Source organism: Sturnira hondurensis, unplaced genomic scaffold (genome assembly GCF_014824575.4).
Source record: "Sturnira hondurensis isolate 20B ecotype Veracruz unplaced genomic scaffold, ASM1482457v3 Scaffold0007406, whole genome shotgun sequence".
Taxonomy (NCBI): domain Eukaryota; kingdom Metazoa; phylum Chordata; class Mammalia; order Chiroptera; family Phyllostomidae; genus Sturnira; species Sturnira hondurensis.
The window spans coordinates 3962671-3975536 of NW_028080037.1; the positions used below are offsets into that span (position 1 = coordinate 3962671).

Below are 12866 nucleotides of genomic sequence, written 5' to 3' on the forward strand. Positions count from 1 at the left end.
CCTTAACACAGTTTGTAGCTTGGGATGCGTTCCTGGTATCCTTTGCCCCACCTCTTAGTGCCGGGAAGGATGTTTCTTCATAGTCTGGGGGGTACAGTATATCTCCTTGTCCAAGACCTGACAACACGGAAAAACCCTCCAGAGATCGGACTTATTCAGAGAGTTTGGGCAAAGAGGATATAGGGTGTTCAAACACTGTCAACTTTCTCCCCTGATTCACCCCAGTTAACATGCAGTGACTTCCTAAAGAGAGTGTCTCTCCCCCCCCCCCCTCCCCGACTCCAAATCTGGAAACTGGGCTGGGAAGGGATGGGCCAGCCTCTAGGCCCAGCACCTGGTTATCTCTTTCTCCTCAGACTCCCACTGTGTGGGGATTGGTCCTTTCCTGTGGAGGGTGTGGCTCTTGGGATGCCAGGCCCGTCTCCCCTTTCTCAGCCTTTCTCAGCCTTTCTCAGCCTCTCTCCCCTGCCCTAGCACCTGCCTCCGAACTGGGCCTTGTTTGGTTTATGTTCTCTTAGCGATCTGTCAGAGTTCCAGGTGGGGAGACAGCTGGGAGGCAGGCTGGAAGAACAGGTTTCCACCCCTTGGGCAGGGGTGGGGAGGAGGCTGAGGGTGTCATCCCAGCTTGCTCCCCTCTCCAGCACCTCCTGCCAGGCTTGTGCAAGAGTCTCAGTCCTCGGGGTAGAGATGAAACCCACAGCATCGTTGTTAATGAATAGTGAATGTCACCATAGTCATTACAGCGAGCCATGTTACCATACCCCTGAAATTGGTGTGGTAATTGTGTCTTTTCTTCCCTCTAAACTCACAGGGGTCCCTCCCACCCTCCTTCAAATTCATTGTGCAGATTATTTTGTAAAGGGAGGGTCACGAAGAGGTGTGCCCGCCCTGAAAGGAGCAGGGGTCTGAATGCCTGGCTCTGGCCCTTGCTCTTGACACCACACTTCGGTCTTCCCTGGAGAAGTGGGCGGACAGTGGATGTCCCCTTTTCTTTCCTATAGCAGGGCTGAATTCTGGCGTCAGGGAGAGTGGGTGCGTTCAGTTTGTCCACTGGGGCTCAGCAGTGAGAGAGCAAGGGAATCCCTTGGAGAAATGGTCTCCCTGCCCCCAGAGTTGGATCTAACTGGGGTTTCTGGCTTCTCACCGAAGTCTGCTGGTTGTATTTCAGGATGCCTGACCCTGACTTCACCGTCCGAGACGTCAAGCTGCTAGTGGGTGAGTTGCTGGCTGTGCGTGTAGATCGAGCGATGCTGAGGTAGGGAGAGGGAGAAAGGGAAGGAGGCCTGACCTGAAGGTGTTAACTGCCTCCGACAACACAGTCCTCCTGGGAGGAGGCAGGAGCAGGTGTGAGCTGCACCCGTGTCATTGTGGGGAACAGGTCAGATTGCAAAGTCCTAAGGAGCTGGGTCCGAGGGTGTCTGCCAGTGCACAGTTTGACGAGGCTGACTTGGACCCCAGCCTCCAGCTTGGGTGTCCGCAACACGCTCTTGATCTCTCCTTTGCGTCTGTGACTTGCAGGGTGAGCACTGTGTGCTCTGTGACTTTCTGACTTTCCACGGGAGGAAGGTTCCCCTCAGGGTGCTAGACGGGTCTGGGGCAGGGCATCTGCTGAGGGCCCAGTGCTGGCTGGTTTAAATGCCCTGCGTGCCTGTGAAATGGCCGCTCCCGCTTGGCTCCAGACTGCTGACCAGGTAGCAGGCGGCCTTTCAGATTTCACACGGAGTCGATCGATACATCCATTCTCTCCAGAAGTGTTTCTCAGGTGGCTCCGACGTTTAGCTGTGAGCATGACAGACAAGAGTCCCGTCCTTGATTGGAGCGAGGGGCGAGAAAAGTCAGCAGCTTTTAAAAATATCTTTCTTAAGCAATCGTATTTCTTGATTTGAGAGAGAACGAAAAGCAGCTATGGGTCGTTCTGCTTATTTATGCATTCGTGGGTTGAGTCTCGCACGGTCGAACCTGCAACCTCCGTGCATTGGGACAACGCTCCCACCAACTGAGCTACCCAGTCAGGGCTAAAAATACGTATCCTTTGAAGGGTGATAAAGGCTGAGAAGGAGTAAAGTAGGTTAATGGGATGGATCCTGATGGTGTTTTATTTAGACGGAGGTGTTGAAGGAGAGCCTGGGGGTGGCGTGAGGACATTTGGACAGAGACCTGACTGATGAGAAGCTAGCTGTGGGAAAGAACGTTCCAGATTGTGCGTTGAACAAAGGCAAAGGTCAGGAGGGATGGGCGGTACAGAATGAGCCAGGGGAAAAGCAGCGTGAGAAGGGAGAGGCCCCAGGGCCAGGTTCGCGTAGGGCCGGCCTGCTGGGGAGTTGGGGTTTGACTGCTGTGTGTTGGGAATGCACTTGGAAGTCTAACGTGCGGCGAGTGGGTTAACTGTGTAACCTGATTATTTTGCGGGGAGGGGGGTCGTTACACAGTTTTCTAAATATGGAGATAAAATTCATATACCATCAATGGCACCATTGAGCCCTTTTGGACCTTACAGTCCAGTGGTGTGTGGGCACAGCGTTGTGCGACCCTCAGCACAGTCTTATTCCAGGACACTTCTCTCATCCTCAAAATGAGCCCTGTACCTCCCAGGTCTCCTCTGCCTCTATCCCCTGTCAGCTACTGATCTGTTTTTGCCTCTATGGGTTGGTCTATTCTGGACATTTCATGTCAGCATTATCACATAGCATGTGGTCCTATGTGTCTGGCTTCTCTCGCTCAGCATCATGTTCTCGAGGTTCATCCACGTGGCAGCAGGTGTCAGGGCTTCGTTCCTTTTCCTGGCCGAGTAGTATTCCACTGCACGGACAGCCCACGATTTGTGTAGCAGCTGATGGACGAACATTTTGGTCGTTTCTGGTTCTTAGCTTTTATGAATAATGCTCCTATACTATTTATGTGTGAGTCTTAGGTGGACATATGTTTTATTTCTCTTGGGTATATACCTAGGGGTAGAATTGCTGGGTCATTCGGTAGCTATATTTAACCTCCCAAGGAACTGCCAGCCTGTTTTCCAAAGCAGCTGCGCCTTTTTACGTGCCCATTAGCAATGTGTGAGGGCTCCAGTTTCTCCACATGTGTGCCAACACTTGTCATTGTCTGTCTTTTTGATGGGAGCCATCCTAGGGGGTGTGGAGTGGTGTGATCTCATTGATGTTTTCTAAAAGCCGATTCTGGTGGCTGCCGGGGCGGGGGGGGGGGGCGGTGAAGACCGCTGACCAGTGGGTGTGTCAGATAATCCAGCGTGAATAATTGACCCCAAAGTGTGTTAACTGATACTCGGAAGGGAGGGCCGTTGTCTGGACAGAGATGGTACTGATGACGGAAGGACCTCAGTTAATTGGCCTGGGCTTGCTCAGGAGCGGGTAGGGTTCTTTTTTAAGTGGTATTCCAGAAGTGTTGAAGGAAGTGAAAATCAGAGCAGAGGGGGGCACACTTTCCGGATAAATCAAGTCTCAAGCCCCAGGTGGCCCAGGCGACCCGCTGTGGCGCCTCCACCCAGCGCCAGCCTTTGCTGTTAAAGAACCTCATTTGAGGCCCAGCTCTGCTAGTTGACAGGCGATTTGGGGCAGGCTGCTTAACCCCCCTAAGCCTCTATTTCCTCATCTGCAAAGTGGAGCTTAATGGCAGCCTCTGCCTGAAAGAAGAGCTTTATAAGAGAATGAATAGGATGCTTAGCATTATGCTGGATCATGGGCACTCAGTGAGAGGTCCCCGTCATTCTTGTTTATTGGGCTCATGAGGGCTTTATGGTCAAGGATGAAAGCCAGATTCTCAAATCTGGGGTTCAGGCTACATCCCAGTCTTAACTGACCTTACTCTCAGCCCTTTTGAGGAATTTTTAAGCCCTCTGCAGTCCCGTGACGCTCTGTTTGTGTCCAGGCCACCTCTTCTTCCCTTCAGCCTCATTGTTCTCATTGTGGAAGCAAATCCATGGTGCCCATGTCCTTGCCAGCTCTTGGGAAGCCTAGGATGGCAAAGACAGCAGGACCAGCCCTGGCTGGTGTAGCTCAGTGGGTTGAGCACTGGCCTGTGAACCAAAGGGCCGCTGGTTTGATTCCCAGGCAGGGCACATGCCTGAGTTTCCGGCCAGGTCCCCAACTGGGGGCATGTGAGAGGCAACCACACATTGACGTTTCTCTCTCTCCCTTTCCCTTTCTGTAAAGAAATGAATAAATAAAATCTCAACAAGAAAGCAAGCAAGCAAGCAGGACTAGTAATACCTGCACAGCCTCCTCTCCATTTCTGTGATGATCAGACGGTTGGTGAATATTAAAGTGCTTTGTAAGGTGTAGCAAGCTCTGAGGCCAGGAGAGATGCCTGTAATTATGGTTAGCGTGGGGTATTATTACTCCGTTTCAGTGTACACAGACATCCAGAGAGCAGCCATAGGGCACTTTTTAATAGTGACTTAAGTGACAAGTGTAACTAAGCTGGCCTCAGCAAAATGGAATTCGCAGGCTTCCGTAACAAGTTCAAGCAAGGGGTGGCTTCCGGGCACGTATAAATCTACACGCTCCAAGAAGATCTCAAGAAATTGCCTATTTTCCTTTCTTTTTTCCCTCTTTTGCTACGTCTTTCTTTCTGCTTTATTCTTTGGCAAGCCCCCTCCCCGTGTGGTGGCAAAGTTGGGGAGCCAGCAGCTCTAGGCTTCACCCCTACCTGTTCAGGGTCCTTCCCAATGACCGCCCCCCCCCCTGCAATTTCATCAGCTGTCTCTGGACGGGCCTCTGATTGGCTTAGCACCCCCACACCTCCCGGAGCTGGTGGCCCCCTCAGCCCAGCAGCCCCACCTGCACTGTGCCTGGGGAGGAGGAACTCCTTAGGGTTGCTGGGTGATGGGAACATGCCCCTAATGTAAACGGCGGTCCTGCCTTGGAAGGAGAGGCTGGACCAACCCTCCAGTTAGTGCGCAGTCCCAGCCTCCTGCCCCCTCCCCAGGCTCTGGTTTGGGAGGCGACTGTTTGAGAAAGAGGCTGGTGCACAGCCAGGTGTTTGGGGTATGACTTGGGGCTATAGATTCTTTTCTAAGTTCTAAACTCAGGCTTTTCTCTGTCAGCCCTGTTTATCTGCTCACTGGGAAGATAGGTACCTAGCCTCTCTTACTAGCTCCCTGCCTTTAAAGAAAGAAAGAAAGAAAGAAAGAAAGAAAGAAAGAAAGAAAGAAAGAAAAGGCACTTTCTATTTTTAGCATGCTGTACACTTAATATAAAAACTTTTTATTAGCCCTGGCTGGTGTAGCTCAGTGGATTGAGCACGGGCCTGTGAACCACACGATCGCGGTTCGATTCCCAGTCAGGGCACATGACTGGGTTGCAGGCCAGTTCCCAGTAGGGGACTCACAAGAAGCAACTATACATGGATAATTCTCTCCTTCTCTCCTTCCCTTCCCCTCTAAAGATAAATAAATAAAATCTTAAAAAAAAAACCTTTTTATTTGCCATGACCAGTGTGGCTCAGTTGGTTGAGTGTTGTCCTGCAAAGCAAAACATCGTCCGTTCAATCCCTGGTAAGGGCACACGCCTGGGTTCGGTACCTAGTCAGGGTGTGTACAAGAAGCAACTAATGAATGTTTCTCTTTCACATCAATGTTTCTCTCCCTCCCTTCTCCTCTCTCTAAAAAATAAATAAAGGAGGAGAAGGGAGGGAGAAAGTGGAGAGAGACAGCTATTGGTTGCCTCTCTCAAGCTGCAGCTGGGGACCTGGCCTGCAATCCAGACGTGTGCCCTGACTGGGATTTGAACCGGCAACCTTCAGGCCACAGGCCAGCGTTCAATCCAGTGAGCCACACCAGCCAGGGCTAAATGAATAAACTCTTTTAAAAACCCTTTTTATTCAAGTATAGTACATGAGAGGGACCCAAAGAAAACCCAGAATTATCTCCTGGAGGGCAGGCCTCTTATAGGTCAGGCTTCCCCCACTAGGTGAGTGGAACCCAGCTGCATCAGTGTGCCAGCTGGTGTGATTGTGAGAGGCTGTGTTTGGCTTCAGTGAATTTCTTTGAAGACTCTTTCAATGCGTCTGCCCATTTCATGTTGGGTGATTTATAAGTGCACTTGACTGCGCTGAGTGTTAGCAGAGTTTTTTTTTTTTTAAGATGAATACAGATTTTTTAAAAAGATTTTATTTATTTATCTTTAGAGGGGAAGGGAAGGAGAGAGGGAGAGAAATATCAATGTATGGTTGCTGCTCGCGAGTCCCCTGCTGGGAACTGGCCCGCAACCCAGGCATGTGCCCTGACTGGGAATCGAACCGCGATCATGTGGTTTGCCGGCCCTTGCTCAATCCACTGAGCTATGCCAGCCAGGGTAGAAGCTCCTAATTTTAACGTAGATCATTTAGCTCATCTTGGTTCCTTAGTTCTTCTCGTCTCTTGTTTCAGAAATTTTGGCACACTCCGAGGTCATGAAGATGGCCATACATTTGTATCAAAAAACCCATTGTTTGAACTCTCACATTTCAACTGGAGTTCACCTGGGATTGATTGTGTGTGTGTCTGTGTGTTTGGTACGAGAGAGGGGTCAAGGTCCTTTTCCTGTATAGCTAGCTAGTCGATTCAGTACCGTTATTAAAAAAAACCAACACACCCTCCACCCAAGGCACTGAGGTGCGATTTCGTCGTAAATCAGCGGACTTGCCTTTGCGTAGGTCTGTTTCTGGATGCTCCAATCTGTGTCTCCCCACGGAAGACGGATGATTTCACAGCCGTGAGTTCGGAGTGGAGGGGACAGGGAGGAGACTGGAGCAGGGAGCATATTTGCTGCCTCCGAAGATGATTAAAACCCACTGAAAAACACGGATCCGTAAAGTGATTCATTGTTGGTACTGTGTCACCTAGGATCTGCAGCTGGGCGGTCTCACCAATTACCTCTGTATTGGGTTTCTCTCTGTGGAGGGTGCTCAAGCGAACCGATGCTTTCTTGGGCCCCTTTTCTTGAAAAATCTTCATGCTAAATCACCTCATTCGATGTTCATTTATTCTTCCAATGATAGTATTAATCACCTTTCTTTCACTGGATGTTTACCACGTGACCTCATTTTGTCCTCACCGATAATACAGATTTAAGTGTTAGCGTTGACGTCTCCAGAGGAGCGACCTGAGGCTCCAAGGGACCGAGCCTCACAGCGAGCTGGCAGCCCAGAGCCAGGGCCCGGGTCGGCCAGAGGTGTTTCCAAGGCCTGCGTTTTCGCTTTACTACGTGCTACCCTCGCCCTCACCCTGTCCCCAACGTGAACCCTCCTTCATGCGTTACTCACAAGCACACTGGACGCCTGTCTGTGTTGTGTCTGGTTACACAGACTCCCAAGACCTGGGCTCTGACCTTGACCAGCTGTGCTTAGGGAAACAGCTAAATTAGAGGTAGCTGGCTTGTCCCCAGACCTTCTTTTTTAAAAAAGACATTTAAATTTTAATTTTAGAGAGAGGGGAAGGGAGGGAGAGAAACATTGATGTGTGATAGAAACATTGATCAGTTGCCTCTCGCACATCCCCAACCGGGGGACCTGGCCCACAACCCAGGCATGTGCCTTAACTGGGAATCGAACCAGTGACCTTTCCGTTCACAGGCCAGCGCTCATTCCACTGAGCCGCACCAGCCAGGGCTCTTTTTAAAGGTGAAACACTGGAAGAGTCCTTAGAACTCTTCTAGTCCTGCTTTCCCATTGCACAGGTGGGAAGACCTGAGGCCTGGAGAGAAGTAAGTTGCAAGCTACCCAGACAGTAGATGGCACATCAGGTTCTAAGGCAGGTTCAAATTTCAGCGATTGGGAGAAGGTGATGCTTGTAACAGAACGCCAGAGGAAAAGTAGACGTGTGTGTGCTGGCGGGGGGTGGGGTGGGGGGTGGGGGGCGGGGGGTGTGGGTGTGCAGATGAGTTCAGTTCTGGCCACACTGGATTTGAGCCCAGGAGAGAGGTCAAAGTTGGACGGGCAGGTGGGGGAGGTGCCCGATTGGCAGCATGGACAGAAATGCGAGGAGGGGAAGGTGGACGAGGTCAGGAGAGCTGAGGACCACGAGCCCCAAAGGAGGAGGGTTTCGGGGGTGCAGTAATGTTCGCAGTTGTCCCCTCTATGGGACGAACACCCACCTCCCTGATTGGTTTTATTTCCCTTTTCCTAGAAAGCTAATGCTCTAAAATCAAAGTCTGGGTTGTGCTCAAGGCCATGGGCAACTATGCTTGCCTCTGCCCTCTGTTCGTCTAATACAGACCACCCCCCTGCGGGCGGGTGCTCCACAGAATACAGGCAACGTTAGCTACCGTTGCCAGAGAGCTTACTGCTGCAAGCCAGTGACCTTGCATGTATTATTTTGCCTGATCTACATAAAACTATATGTATCACTATCACTGCCCCTGTTTTATACATGTCAAATCTGAGGCTCAGAGTGACTTGTCACAGCCAGATAGGGAGGGTGTGGAAGAGCTGGGATTTGTGCGCATCTGTCCGACCCGGAGCGGCTGCTGGCTCTCAGCATCTCCTACTCTAGGAGGCTGCTGTTCTTGCCTCGAGTGTCTTTTCAGATTGTCCTGCCTGATTGGGTTCTGCCCCGATTTGTTCGTCTGTGTTTGCATCTTACACCCACCTGCCTATGAGGGTCAGGATCTTGATCCCAGAGGACAGCTTGGCACTGATCTGTCCTAGGGGTCGTTTTAAAAGGTGCGGAGGTGCCCTGGCTGGTGTAGCTCAGTGGATTGAGTGCAGGCCTGCGAACCAAACAACCACGGTTCGTTTCCCAGTCAGGGCACATGCCTGGGCTGCAGGCCAGTCCCCAGCAGGGGGACGCGTGAAAGGCAACCATACGTTGATGTTTCTCTCCCTCTCTCCTTCTCTTCCCCTCTAAAGATAAATAACTAGAATCTTTAGGGAAAAAAAGAGAAGAAAAGGTGCAGAGGTGAGGAAGCCCTGGGCATCTTTGCAAACCTAGGCCCCAGGAGAGGATTTTTCTCCAGTTCAGTGTCTTTAATGGGACCCCTGCTTTTATGTTTACAAAGTGCTTTAGGTAATTGTGTCAGGTCAGTAGGGCAGGTCCTGTTGTCTCCACTCTCCAGATGCAGAAGCTGAGGCCCAGTGAAGTTCAGGGATATACCAAGGCCTCCCTGCTGGGAAATAGAAGAGTAGGATTTGAACCTGTGGCCAGTTCTCTTGCTAATAAAGTCGGCCTCTGAGGGAAGACTCCTTAGGAGAGAACTAAAAAAACCAGTCTAGAAACTTGAGGATGGCAGAGAAGGTTCCAGAATAGTGACACAGGCCCGTTGTGTGCACTCTCTGAAAGGCGGGCTCGGGGGAGTTTGGGGTCAGGGCCCGCGTGTGCTTCATATTAAAGTGTTCAAGGTGACTTTCAGCAGCCCCTCCTGGCTCAGAGCCGGGGACTCTGGGAGCTGACTGATGAAGCCTTCAAAGCAAGGGCCATGGGGCCACGGATTAATTTATGCAGCTGGAATTTGTTGGATGTGTGCGTGTAGCCTGTGAGCCCAGTGAACCAATGAGACTGGGAGGGAGGGGCGGAAGGAGGGGAGAGAGGAAGGGGGGCTGAGCTGCTGGCCTACTTAGCAACGCCAGGCACTCAGCTCTGGCGCGGGCAACGTTTCCCCTGTAACCCACTGCCTTCAGTGGCCTGAGGGTTGCAGCCTGTGTGTCCCATGCAGGCTCCGAAGGGCAGCTCCTCCCTGTCATCTGCTCCAGGGTGGCTGCTTCCAAAGCTTGGAGGGCCACATTCCACCTTAGCACCGATCTGTCCCTTCTGTCCCTGTGGGCATTTGCTGGGCTTCCTGCTCAGAGATGGAACACTTGTACCCAGCTCTCCTTTGCCACTGGTGGCAGATCAGACAGGGAACCTGAGAAGACGGAGCGCCAACTCTTAATCCCCCAGCTCAGACCGAAAGGGACTGGCAGGCCCCACCTGTCCCCGGTGACCCCTCTGGGCCTCTTCTGCCTCCTTCCCCCCAGTTCATATTTAAGGGATCTGATCTGAGGATTTAAGAACTAGGCTAAAAGTCAGCGCGGCCGCCCTGGAAGAGGAACTAACCCAGTGGTTTTCAAAGGGAGTTCCTAAGAATCTGGGTGTCAGTTCTCAGCATCCTTCTCACCTCAGCCTGAGCTCTTGTTTTTACTTGCACATTAGGCTCTTGTCAAAGCTTCTGTTTGAAGAAAGAGTTTTGTGGCAACCCCCTCAAAAAGTATGAAGGTCAACTACTTCCTGTCTTCACACCCTAGGTAATTGAGGCCTAGCGCAGGGCCGGTCTGGGTGACTGGGACTGGACCTGAGTCCAGGGCTCTCGGCACTGTCCCAGGTGCCAGGGGCACCCCCACTGCTCATTCCTCATTCCTCTGGGCCTCCCGATGGCTGTCCCTGGCTGAGGAACAGGTGTCTGGCGTGTTCACCAGCGAGAGTAAAAGAACCCGGGTAGGGCTGAAGCTCCAGGGTTAAAACTGGGGTGCACAGGGCAGAGAGAAGGAGCACCCTTTCCCTTTTTGTCCGACGGGGGCGCCTCCCCACTCGGTGGCGTCCAGAGCCCCATGGTCCTTTCCCAGACCGACTCAGAGGCTGGTGGCTGAGGGCATGGCAGACCTTCCCACGTACCAGACGTCGAAGTTAGGTTCTGTGCTATCAACGGGCAGTGTAGAAGGAGTGAGTCCCCTGAGCCACAGAGCTAGAAACTGAGCTCGGGACTTAACAAAAATACTTTTATTGGAGAGAATTTTATTTATTTATTTATTTATTTATTTATATGTTTTTTTTTAAAGATTTTATTTATTTATCTTTAGAGGGGAAGGGAAGGAGAGAAATATCAATGTATGGTTGCCTCGCATGAGTCCCCTGCTGGGAACTGGCCTGCAGCCCAGGCATGTGCCCTGACTGGGAATCGAACCGTGTTTGTGTGGTTCGCAGGCCCGTGCTCAATCCACTGAGCTACACCAGCCAGGGCTATTTTATGTTTTTTATTGGAGAGAATTTCAAAAAGTACCAAGAGCAGACAGAGTATACTGAACTCCTTTACCCCATCACCCCCCAAAATACCCTCTGTGGTCCTGCCCCCGCCCCGTCCACTTCCTCCTCTCTTGTACCATTTACAGCATTTCCACACATCAGGCCATTTCACCCATAAAGTTTTCAGTGTGTAATCCCCCATGAGAAGGGATTTTGAAGCTCTTAATCACAATAGCATTGTCACAATCCCTTAAAATGAGTAAATATCCATTCAGCACTGCCACTGCACTGCAGTCCTGAATCCTTTGTCGTTTCTCTAGACCACAGGTGGCAAACACAAGGCCCTCGGGCCAAATCCATCTGGCACCTTGTTTCTACCCAGAGGCAAAAAACAAGCTCTGGCTTCACTGTTAAAGAGCAGTTGCATTCACACAGTCCTAACATTACATTCAGCCCTTTGAAGGAGACCTCGAGGGCTGATGTGGCCCCCGGGAAAAATGAGTTTGGAGCCTCTGCTTTAGAGGGTCCCGCCTGCCCCGCATCCCTCAGCCCCAGGTTACCTTGTGCCCAGACAGGTGCCTGGTGGGGGAGGGAAGAGCCCTGTGGCCAGTTTGTGGAGATGAATGACCTTCTACGTGCCAAGTGCCTGAGCCCCGAGGAGGGCAGAGACTCAGACGACAGAAACCTGTAGGTGAAAGGAGAGCGAGAGATCAGAAAAAAAGTGTTCTTGTCAGAGTGGAAAGAGTATCTGGGATTTAAAATAACGTTTTTAAATTTTTTTAAATTAAATTTTATTTTTCTTAGATTTTATTTATTTATCTTTAGAAGGGAAGGGAGGGAGAGAAATATCAATGTATGGTTGCTTCTTGTGTATCCCCTGCTGGGAACTGACCCCTGCTGGGAACTGGCCTGCAACCCAGGCACGTGCCCTGACTGGGAATCAAACCCCGATACTTCGGTTCACAGGCCCACGCTCAGTCCACTGAGCTGCACAAGCCAGGGCTAAAATAACGCTTTTGAGAGAAATAATTTACTGAAGTGAAACTGACATAATATAAAACTTACCATCTTTTAAGTGTACAATTCACCGGCATTTAATACATCACGGTGTTGTACAACCATCGCTGCTGCCTGTTGCAGAGGGAACGTGGACCCAGCAGCCGTCACTCCCCATTTCTCCGCCCCCAGCCCCCGACAACCCTTCGCCTACTTGCCGCCTCCACGGATTTACCTGTCCTGGACATTCTGTACCAAGGCATCACGCCACGTGACCATCCGTGTGTCGATTCTCACTTAGCATCGTGTTTTTGAGGTTCCTCCGTGTGATCGGGTGGGTGGGTGCAGCATTTCTTCTTGTGGCTGAACAATTTACATTTTAATGGTTTTTCTTTTAGTTGATAGGAGACTTGTGGAAGGAAAGAGACATCCTTTTAGCAAAACCAGCTTGGGTCATTCAGTGTCTGGGTTTCTTGGAACAACAGCTTTATGGAGATAATTGACATACCATGCAGCTCACCTGTTTAAAGTGTACAGTTCGATGGTTTGGGGTCTGTTCACAGATTTGTGTGGCCATCGGCAGTGAATTTGAGAACATTTGCATCGCCCCCTCCCTCATAAAAACTCCTTAGCCATTAACCGTCTCGATTGTTTTAGGATCTTTAGCGGTCAGTCCATTGGGACTGGCTGGGAGAGGATAAAGTGCCTCCCTTTGTCCACCTGTAATTAGAGGCGGAATTGGCTGCCTGCAGGCCTACCTACCTATATGCAGGCCCTTCTCAGAAGTGTTTCACCTGCGTGATCTCATTACGGTCCCAGGACAGCCCCACGGGCTGGCTGCCCTTTCTGCGGCCTCGTTACCGATGGGAAGAATAATTCTTAGAGAGGCAAAGAGGCCCAGCTGGTGTTTGAACCCATGAAGTCTTTGCTTAATCACTGCATT

The 12866-nt window shown here is 51.0% G+C and overlaps 1 protein-coding gene across 4 annotated transcripts in view; it reads left to right on the top strand.

The window, feature by feature from the left end:
* KDM2B (lysine demethylase 2B) overlaps window positions 1–12866 on the top strand; it is a 103173-nt gene that overhangs the window by 4447 nt on the left and 85860 nt on the right. For all 4 annotated transcript variants that reach the window (XM_037052037.1, XM_037052038.1, XM_037052039.1 and 1 more), the window contains exon 4: window positions 1169–1215. In XM_037052037.1, the coding sequence (XP_036907932.1) occupies window positions 1169–1215 (47 nt within the window). The remainder of the gene's footprint in view (window positions 1–1168; window positions 1216–12866) is intronic.